The 11652-nt window shown below is 35.9% G+C and overlaps 1 protein-coding gene across 6 annotated transcripts in view; it reads left to right on the forward strand.

Moving 5' to 3' along the window:
• Positions 1-11268, forward strand: part of LOC149239251 (benzaldehyde dehydrogenase, mitochondrial-like) — a 260960-nt gene extending 249692 nt beyond the window's left edge. For all 6 annotated transcript variants that reach the window (XM_089373363.1, XM_089373364.1, XM_089373365.1 and 3 more), the window contains 3 exons: positions 7086-7223; positions 7336-7397; positions 10764-11268. In XM_089373363.1, coding sequence (XP_089229489.1) covers positions 7086-7223; positions 7336-7397; positions 10764-11037 — 474 coding nt within the window. In that variant the 3' untranslated portion in view covers positions 11038-11268. The remainder of the gene's footprint in view (positions 1-7085; positions 7224-7335; positions 7398-10763) is intronic.
• Positions 11269-11652: the final 384 nt, after the last annotated feature.

Genomic DNA, 11652 nt, shown 5'->3' on the forward strand with positions numbered 1-11652 from the left:
GAAGAAACCACATTTAAATCCACACAAGAGAAATAAGAGCAAATAATTGTACTTTCTAGATGGAATTCCACAACAAAATTCCAACCAATTTAATTAATAAATTTTGGGGAAATTTACACAAAAATTATTCATGGAACTCATTAGAAAAATGTGCCTGGTTTCCCCCTTAAATCAACTTGACCTCCTTCCAGAGATTTCACTGCCCGTAAGTAACTTGGCCTGTGTAATGTAATTGCTCTCGCCAGAATAATCATGGTCTGTTGCAAATACATCTATCTCCAAAGCCCTATATTCCGACGATTCTCAACCTCCCTTCGTTGTTAAGTGCCATTGAGGAATCTGGTTGATCCCTCCAAATGACTAGCTAGGGTGTATCTTGCAACACCAAAACTAGTTTTGATCCTCAGGGAGGATAGTTTCATCCTCGAAGAAGATCCACACTTAGGGTTACAAACCCTCACACAAAGCTCAACGAGCCTACAAAATCAATTCATCAAATATCCAATCACATCCATGAATGAGCTCTTGCTTCTCTTTTATCATGATGGCTTATCAGAATGCCATGGATCAATACCATCGGTCGTCTGAATACCATGGGTCACCTTTTTGTTCATTAAATCACTTTTCATTCATTAAATTAAGTGACTTTTTAGTATTCTTTTCCTTAGTCACCTTAATTAATTAATTCCTCCCTTGAGATTCCCCGATTTATTTCAATTTGTAGCCTATGGGAATGGCTAGGCTACTGAGATGGTCTCTGTTGCCCAAGTCCTGGAAAAGGGACATTACATGTAATCAGCTAAATTTTCTAAAGGGAATATTACACCGCTCTTCTCGAAGGATGCAACCCTTTGTTGGCTCAACCTTTGTTGTGGTTTTGTCTTCGTGTCAATTGAACCTTTTATCATATATTCTGCACAACGGTTGCATGTATATCGTTGTTTAGATTCTCTTCCGGATCCATCGCATAAGGATTCTTTTCCATCGACGTTTCGAACCAGCAACGATGGTTCATCTTCAGGATGTGCGAAAATATTGAAAGACTGAAAATCTTCATAGATGTGCATGTATATCTTCATAGATGGCTTGTTTGGTGATTAAAGCTCCACAAAAAATGGAAAAACAAAAAGAATGGAATTGACATTAAGGGTTGTGCACTAGTTTTGATGGTGCACCGTGTAGATCTATATTTGTAGACAAATTCCTATAGCGATACACAGTTACTTCGTCTGTCTTGAAATGTAACCTTTATTATGTTATTTTCGAAGCCAATGTTGGTGTGCTCCTGTTTTGGATGATTTGCAATGATAATGGCAATGTAATCACTTTTTATTTTCCTTTTTTTAAATTTATTTCTTTTCAATTTGTAGAGGAGCAATTTCTTCAATGGCAATTTTGAATCTTTAGTGGCTCAAAGGCTTAAGGTGGTCAAAGACCAAAATTAACTAAATCCTGAAATTTGAATGGCCGAAAACCAGATTAGAATAGCTCTGATAAGAGCAGAGCCAAAGGCTGAATCAAAAGCAAAGTTCTGATACCAAATAATACGAGCAAAAGTTCATTATCACACAGAGTATTTAGGATATCTAGAATATAAGAATATCCGTCATAGAATAAATAGTATTTATATAAATGTTTGAGTATAAAAGTGATATGATTTAATACATGATGGACCCCATATAAATATTAAGCAGAAGTGTCTTTCTTAAGGAGTCGTGTCTTTTGAGACATGCCCTTTCATAATTATTAATTATTATTATTTATATTATTTATTATTAATATTATTTTATGTTGTTTATGTTCATAATAGCCATAACATGATCATGCTATTCTAGAGTCCAGTCATGCGACCTTGGCATGTTCTTTTGGTCACAGATCTTCAAATCTCAAATGTAGTTTGTGTTAGTTTTTGTAGCATCAGTTGTGTTCTAGCCACGAAATTTGTTGGAGAGGTTAGAATACATGTATTCTCCAAAACCCAAAAATTGTTTATAGAAATTCCACATAGAGACGACTTAATTAAATAATTAATCTTTTCTAATGGTGCCCAAGTTTAAACTTAGGAAAATTGATTAATTAAAGGGTATTAATTAAGTCATGGTGAGAATCTTCTAGAAGAAGACATAGATCGAGTTCTAGTTAATCTTAGCCATCGATTATGTCTTAATCTAGGTCGTTGATGTCTCAACAAGAGATTATAAGAAGAAATTTGATGGGGGTTGGAGAACACACTTGGAGCCACCAAAAAGTCGATTTTGCTGGGAAATCGATTTCTAGAGTAGCAGCTGTGAGTTGTCGAAGGTGATTCAGTAAGATCAAAGCAGTGAGAGAGGGGCAATGATAGTAAGACTAGAAGGAATTTTCTCTAGTCTGGTGAGTGCATAGCAGAGAGGCACTGAGTGCCACAAAGAGGCAACGCAAAGCATACAGGCAACGCAGAGCTTCAGAGAGAGATCTGTATTTTGCTGAGGAGAAGTCGAAACTCAGTGCCAAAAGCCGGAGTGGGAGCCTGGAGGCCAGGAGGATCAATTTTCCAGGGAGCAGCTGATAAGTTATTGAGAGAGATATTGGTCTTAGCCAGGTGACGCAGAGGCAGCAAGGGCCAACTCATCTTGAGCCAAGGTCAGTGTCGGATCACCGGTGGGAGTGAGATTTTTCTCACTAGATCTCCTGTCAGTTATTTCTCTGTATGGAAAGCTAGATTTGAGCTTCTATAGATTTGTACTCAGATTTACTAATGCATAATAAATAAAACCCTCAACCGCTACACCAGTTTTCCTAAGTTGGGTTTTTCCAGGGACATTGGTCCAAAAATAACAATGTTATTTGTGTGTGTGTATCTATTCTTCCAACATTATTTTTCTTCCGCAATATTTATTTTGTGAAGGTTGCAGAGTATCAGTTTCGATATTTTCCGTAGGAAACTGCAAATAATTTGTTCAGTTAATTTAACAAATAGAAGAAACTTAATCAATTACTGCAATAAGATTCGGGTTTTCGAATTTTCACAGTTTGGGTGTGCTGACATGGATTCATAACTTAATGAATGCTTAAACATGGAAGTCAATAGCGAATCTTCTTCTCTCCATCTTGTCATCTCCCTGAGACTTGTACAATTAAAGATATGAATGTGCATGAAAATAAAACACTTCATACTCTCTTGGGCTTTCTTATTTATACTGACTCCTGAGATTGTAAAGGGGCTCATTCAAGTTGTAGTTGTTCAATAGTTGTATTGTAAAGCTTCATGACGTTCATATTTTGCTTTGCAATTTTCTTTCATTAATGAAAATTCAAAGTTGAGTTGCAGCCTTCATATTAACATGTCAATTGTGCATGCTGATTTATGAATTCATTTATGATATTGCCTAAATTGCTCAAGTAATTGGCTTGCAATAATCTAGATACTATGCATGTGAGTTGATCTTGTTGCAATTGTTGCTATGGTTTTTATATGCACGTTTAAATTAGCTACTGGGAAAGGAGACCCAAATTGACTTGACTAGATGGAAAATTGTAATGGCCAAGTGCTCTGCGCTATTTTTATTGTTCTAGGAGACGCTCTACAACCCAGTATATGGGAGATGTGTACGTGTAATGTAAAAAAGTATGTAAACATTTTTACAGGTTAGCTCAATTAAATAATAATAAAAAGTTAAAAGTAATATAGAGCGAAGTATGTCCATGAGGCGAGGGCTTGTTGGTGATTGAGTGTTTTGTTAAGGAACTTGTTTGTAAAGGTGTTCGGTTCAAACCCTGTGGGTGAGCCTGTCAGAGGTAACTTTGGCTTACTTTGTCCGGTATGATTTGCGGGCTATTATGTTGGGCCCAAAGGTTTTCTAGGCAGCAACACGATGTGATTGTGGGTGACAAATATGATTGTATGGTTCTCGTTATTGATTCCCATGTTAAAAGCTAAAAGTAATAAAAATAATAAAATTCAATTTGTTACATTGTAATTTTGTTGTTTTAGTAAAATTACAAATAACTTTTTAGATAAAAGAAAATCATAATATACATATTACATTAAAATATATAACATATAAGTAGTAGCTATGATGAAGATCCATTTTACCTTATAAATTAAAATAATTATTTATTTAGATTTAATTAATAAGCACATAAATTTTTTAATACTTATAATAAACTTACAATAGAACAATATTTTTAAGCATGGATATGCACACTCACTTTACCATAGATATTATTAACTTGTAAATGGGTCAATACCATGGCTCATCAATACCACATGCTCACAAACTATTTCTCATTTCACAATCAATATATTTTATAATTACCCGAATGCGGGTGGCATTAACCGTTCGCAATGACAAATCGCGCTGATCAGACATCTGGCCTGACGGATGGCAGGCGGATGGTCCGGAGGATACGCGTCGTAGGGTGGAGAATTAAGTTAAGGGCAGATGAATTAAATATCGAGCAGTCTCGAATTTGGTCTGGCATTAATGCGAGCATGCTTGCACTGCAAACAAGCTGGCTTATTGGCATGGAACCGCCCAATGTCTCAGCTACTGGCTCTTTTTATTATGAAGCAGAGCCGCTTCTGCACCTCTGTATGGTCTTTCGAGTCTGGTTGTTAGCCTGGAGTTGGAAGCTCTTTGAAACTTTCCGCACTCTCACTGTTGCTGGCCTGCTTTGCCTCCGTCGCTCTCCCGGCACTTTTGCCTCTCTGACTATGCCTCGCAGCCGAGGAATCCCACGTCGAGGCAGTCATACAGGGAACAGAGGTCGCCCTTCTTGCCCTGTTCCACAGAATGTTGCCCCTATCGCCTCAGCACCCCCTTCTTCTCCGCCTCTGGATCAAGCTAGGCCTATCCCGAACAATTTATTTCAGACCTTCAGGTTTACCTTTCAAAGTCGGCTCAACAGGCCTGTTTTGACTGCAAGTATTAACATAATCGTCTCTGAGGAGGAGAGAAACCAGCTCAGCTCGACTCCATCTATCTCCACCCACTCTCAGGAAGATAGTGTTCTTCAAGGGGATTTGACAGGGATGGTGTTCCATGCGGATCACATGCAAGAGGATGCCCCTATTTCGGAAGCGCCTCAGCAACCAGTGGAACCGACTCAGAGTGAAATTCTGGCCTGCGGGCCGTCTCAAAGGGCAGTTGGTGTTTTAAATCTGGTAACTACTCCTGATGGAGGCGAACCAGCATATGATGAAGACGGTTTCGTGACCTGGATAGCTTCTACCAGCCAGGCGAACGAGGATACGCCAGCTTCACCAAAACATGCAGATTAATCATGTCTCCTATCTGCCGGGTGGCCTTCTAGCCTATATGTTATGCAATTTTGGTTTTGTGTCTTTGATTCTGAAGTTAGATGTCTGTATCTGGTTCATTCTCATGCTACAGGCAGTGGCAACAGCTAATATAGGCTCTCCTCTTTGTTATAAACATGGCTATGCTAGTTGTTTTTTTGTTTTTTGGGTCAATGAAGGGCATGGCGATTTCAGTCCTGGGAAAATATTTACGTATGTCAGAGCCCAAAGTCAAAATTTTGAAGTCTGTACTGTAAACTTGGTTGAAGGCCTGAACTGTAATGTCTCTGAGTTTCTGGTTGAGGAATGGCCTCGGCCTCCTCTAAGGTCTTAACCTCATTGTATATATTTTTCCACTTTTTTAATAGAATTAGTATTTACGAAGAAAAAAAAAAAAAATTTATAATTACTTTTGAGATATATTTAAACGCTCTTATCACATTAAAATATATAAGATATAAATAGTAGCTATAAATTAAAATTCATTTTACCCTATAAATTAAAATAATAATTTTTAATCATATTGAAATTTCATTAATAAACACATAAAAATTTAATACTTACAATATAACAAGATTTTTAACCACGGTTATTCACCCCCACTTTACCATTGTAAATAGGCTTTGTGACAACAGCATGGGCCAATACCACGGTTTATCAATACCACATACCCAAAAACCATCTCTCATTTCACAATCAAGATATATATATATATATATATAATTTCATTACATTTTTTGTGCCCAAAAACACTCTCCAGCTCAATATGGAAAAACTAAGCAAACATAGAAATATAAGTTGTTGCTTCCATGTAAATTACTAAGTTTTTTCTAAATGTGTTAACGAGTTCAAGTTTAAAGGTAGTATGTATTTATGGGGATCCTCTTCAGTACAAGGGAAACCACAAAGGAAACAAAGTAATATATTAAATTTAATGCCTTGATCTATTATTAGTGACAACAGTGATTATTAGCGACAACAGTGGGATGAAAGTGCTGTTTTATCTGTTTATTTATTTTTCGTGAAAAATGTTTACTATATATTCAAAAATTATTTATATCAACTGAAAAAAGAAAATGGAAGAGTATATAAAACAAGATTTATATCCTCTTCCTTAAAGCAACTAAAACAGCCATAAAATTGAATCTGTCAAATATTTAATATAGTAATCAATAAAACAGCAAGCTGATTAAGGATACCAAATTAATGTTTTATTTATTAGTGTATTAAATGTTTGAATCAATTCAAACTTTGTGAATGTTCCATTTTACATTTCAGGAGAATATGGTAACAAATACTTTGTTTAATGCTTAATCACAGAGCTATGGGATCCTATAGCCTTGAGAAAAATTATAACTAGCTATGGAGCTACATCGGACTTTTTTTAATGACGTTAGTACTAAGAACAACTCAAATCTGCTGTTCTTATAATGAACATATGGTGTTTTGCATCCTGCTAACAAGTTCCAACCAGTGCAGAACAATAAAATTTGCTTCCATGTATATTTTAAATGGAAATGAAACATTATGCTAAAATCACTCTTACACCAATTTGCAAAATCATGTCGTAATAGTAACAAGCACAACTTTCTTGCTCAAAATCATAAACGTGCAACAAGGATAAGAAAAAGTTTCATGAGCTAAAAAGAACATAGATGTCACGATGCTCCCTAACATCTTTATTTTCCATCAAGCTCTATTTTTTATTTTCATTGAAACTTTATAATGTTTGTTTTTTATTTCTCACACTAAAGCACACACGGCTTGCTATAAGTGCTGCTAACCCATGTTAAGGGTTTTGCAGATAGACCAGGAACAGTTTAACAAAATTTTAAGATTAATTAATGCTGGCAAAGAAGAAGGTGCGACACTTGTTGCAGGCGGTCAACGGATTGGCAACAGGGGATTCTATATACAACCTACAGTTTTTTCAGATGTTAAGGCATGGCATTATGATCTTTTAGAGATATTATCTTAATATTATAATTTGCATTCATCACTTAATTTGTAATATTTTCTGACCTGTTAGTGACTTTGTCTATGTAACAATACAGGATGACATGGCCATAGCTAAATATGAAATCTTTGGACCTGTACAAACAATATTGAAGTTCAAGTAAGTTAAAACGATTTACCCACCTTTTAATGCTTCTTATATTATACATAAAGAATGCAGGTTACTCAGTATGGTTCACATCCCTTCAGGCAGAAAAGAGAGAAATAAGATCTGATTGCGATACAAAATCTAGGATTCTAGATCAGTCCACCTTTCCCAAAGTTCCTAAAATTGGCCTTAACTGAAGTAGCGAAATCTGACTGTGTATTATTTTGATAACCCATTAGACAAAAGAGGTGTTGAGATGCAAAAGAGATAATTGAAAAGAATCACCATAAAACCCTAATTATTCAATAAGAGAAAAATATACCAGCACTAGGGCAGTGCTATGCTTGAAGATAAACCAACCAAAGAGTGTGCAGCCCTGGGAGAGAGAAACAACCAAAATAGATAGAGCACAAAAGAGAAATATAACTCTTGTTACCTCCTAAACTAGAATCTATGTAGCAAAAAACGAATCCTCGAATGCAACCTTGGGGTAGCAATTAGGAGTTGTATTACTATCACCTTAATACAACCTCCTCTTCACTTTTGCCTAGCTCTTTAAAGGGCAAGTGGGTATCCCTAAGTTATATGATGATTATGAGAGCCTAAGGAATTAAATGTTAAATGATTAACCATAAGTGCAATGATTTACATTAATGATAAAGATTGATATCCAATACATATATAACTTTGCAAAAATAAAAAAATCCAAAGCTTAGCGATGTGACGCATTATACAAGTTGATATTAGCCTTAATTGAACTATAAGCACACATCACATCAATCCAGTTACATATAAAGCAGTTGACAATTATGTGGATCAAATCCGAATTCTGTTTCATGTTAATGAAGGAAATTTCTAGATTTGAGCTTTAGTGGTGAAAACAACTTGCTCAAACTAGTGTTATTGGAACCACTGGAACTGGTGGAACCGGCCTGTCCAATCGGTTTGATACCTAAACTGGTCCGACAAGTGGCACAGAACTGGAAAAGGTTGATTTGGTACAGTTTTGTATGGAACTAGTTGGTTCCCTACAATGCAACCAAGGACTTTCCAAATGCAATTTTTTTTAAATAAATAATAATTTATGAGCGGGGCAGCCTAGTATCGAAGCCTAGGGTTCCCTACTAATGCAATGTAATCAATGGTAATGTTAAATTATTATATATTTCATTTTCATCTTTTTACTTAAATTTTTATACTATTAATTGTTTATATATTTCATTTTCATCCTTTTACTTAAATTTTTAACATTACTATTAATTGTTTATATATTTCCTTTTCATCCTTTTAAATTTTTAACATTACTATTAGTTGTTTATATATTTCATTTTCATCCTTTTACTTAAATTTTTAACATTACTATTAATTGTTTATATATTTCATTTTTATCCTTTTACTTAAATTTTTAACATTACTATTAATTGTTTCGGGATGTTTGAGAGTGGTTCAACCTCATTGCATTTCATATGAAGAAAGTAGAATTTTAGATCCCACTCAAAATCCAGCAGACTTAACAGTTTTTAGGATTCTAGGATTGGGTGGATTGCAATGTTTCCATTGGATTCTATTTTGTATAAAGCTATGCAACTAGCATTTAATCAAGAGCACTGTTACCGCTCCTTTTAACAGTGTTGTTGAAGGCTTGTACAACCTGCTAGGCCAGCACACACAGGTACAAAACCTACTGTCACCTTGGCCTAAGTCCCCACTCCTTAAGCTCAACTCCTACCAACAAATCTATGAGAGGCTTCCCTTAGATGACTCCAGCCAACCAATACAAGATCAATGCCTTGTAATGGTGTATAATGGCTGGGTGAAGGAGTTTATGTTGTGGTTCTACTGGACTACTATGTAAAATCTACATAAAAATAAACTGAACTAGCAAAGAAGTACACCCTATCTAACAAGATATAGCATGTGAGAATTACACTCTATATGGCACTCTATCTAACAACATAAGGTCGGTTGTGCCCAAAAGTGAAGTTTACACCATTCGTTGAATGGGTACCTATGCACACTTGACCTTCCAAAGAACAAATGGGGTCACCATCCTGATGTAATGCCATGTTCCTAATAAGTGCCTCTTGACTACAGAGGTGAAGTCACCCTATACTGCAGCTTTCCAATGGACCTGGCCGAGTATAATCTGGAACCCAGAAAGATGCTAGTTCCAAATATTTGTGTCTGTCCTACAGCCCTAAAAGATTTCTTTCACATATTCCTTCTTCTGACAGTGAGACACAAAGGTTCTGTGAAATTATATTTTACAAGTCTTTCACTGATAGACGTTGCTAGTAAACCAGCCGCGTGGAAGTCCTTAATTTATAAGGAGCGCTAATTGACTCTCTTTTTTCAGCCTGATTATCCAATCAATTTTCAGTATTGTTAATCCCCAATATTTTAATTTTATTCAAAATTACTATGAATTGGCCTCTAGATTCTAGAGTGAACGGCCTGATACAATTTGCTAGTGTCAAACACAAAAATAAGCTTATCAAATTTCGATCTACAGTCCCTCCGTTCTAGCCACTCAGTTAAGCCATCCATTTTAAACAGATCCTCTTCAGTATAAGCTTTTGAGGATTAGAGATTAGTGCTTTATCTGATTTTAGCAAGCTTTCCTTAGCTAGAATAGGCCAATCTTTCCATGCTTGATTCTCAGGCACTCAAACATCTCCCCACACTACTACTTTTCTGTTTACTCTCTTGGCCAGTAAACAATTGTCATGCTTGAAGTTTTCCTTGATCAAATTGGCTGAAAAGTTGCACCTATACAAAGAAGACACGTTCTTTTGAGCTTCACATACTCATCAAAAAAGGGGACCCCTGAACTACAAAATTGTATGGCAATGAATGATGCCACACGAGCTAAAAGGGGCTTTTATGTTTACATGTGTGCTAATGATCTCCGATCTTTGCAGTCTTTTTGTTGAAGTTGCACTCTAGACTATTTTCCTTGTTTTGCATGGGCCTTGCTATTCGTTAATTGTTATTGTGTATAACATTGGATTTCCACAATTATAACTGTTTTCTAAACACTATAGTGTATCCTACCATCGGCCCATAGCTTTTGTGGGATCATTATTTCGGAGCAGAGCAGCTTTTTTTTGTAGCAGGGATGAATGTATATGACGTTGCATGTGGGAGGAACATAGTTTTCTAGTTTTTCTCATGATCTTCTATATATCCAATTTACTTGCGTAATCAGGACTCTACTCTATCTGGTTCTGTTTGCATGCTTAAGCATGGCCACCCCACCATGGTTTGATGTAAGAGGATGTGGGAATCTGCAACTAGCTCACCATTTTGTCTTGATGATGGTTACTGATATGCTTATGCTAATGCTAATGAAGATGGCATTCTGTCTGTTTTGAGCAGAACCTTGGATGAGGTGATACAGCGAGCGAATGCTACTCATTATGGTTTGGCAGCAGGAATTTTCTCAAATAATGTACACACCATCAATACTCTGAGCAGGGCATTGCGGGTGGGGACTGTATGGGTCAACTGTTATTTTGTTTTTGATGCTGCCATTCCTTTTGGAGGCTATAAAATGAGCGGTTTTGGAAGAGAGAAGGGAATATATTGTCTTCAGAATTACTTGCAGGTGAAGTCTGTGGTGTCGACACTAGACAACCCGGCATGGCTTTAGTCCAGTGTATTCACTTCACTATTTGATTTCCCCATCTGTTGAACACTCCTCCAGACAGGATCAACGTTTTGTGCAATGTTTGAATTTCATTATTTTCTTATTTGAGTTCTTTAGGAGTATATTGCTTGCACGAGATTACTGGTTCAAGACTAAAGATGTCCATACACATTATCAAATCAAATTCCCGAGAATGTCATTTGTGTTATAAATAACTTTCCACCATTATCCACACTTTATTTGTTAGTCTAATTTAAAATGTATACCAGTTTAAAATCTGTATCTCTGTTAAAAAAAAAGCCTTGATGATGAACCATGGTTCGAAAAGCATCGACTCATACTTAGTGGTTCGAAAAGCATCGACTTAAAAATATATGTAACGTGATTTACAGAGTTATGTTGAAAAATCTGTATCTTATTTTTTGAATCTATTTTATTTGTTCTTATAACGTGTCTCTATACATAATTTACGCATTTCTTCAAATTTTATGAATCCTTGTAGTTGTATGGATCTATAACAATGTATTGAAATGGGGCTTCCAATAAGTTCTTATTAGTCATGTGAATGCAGGGTGTAACTTCAAAACCCCATTTTATATGTGTGTTATTTGTGAAATA

This window comes from Pinus tabuliformis, chromosome 8 (assembly GCF_031772625.1).
Source record: "Pinus tabuliformis cultivar Carrire ecotype Pingquan chromosome 8, CPIR1, whole genome shotgun sequence".
Lineage (NCBI taxonomy): Eukaryota > Viridiplantae > Streptophyta > Pinopsida > Pinales > Pinaceae > Pinus > Pinus tabuliformis.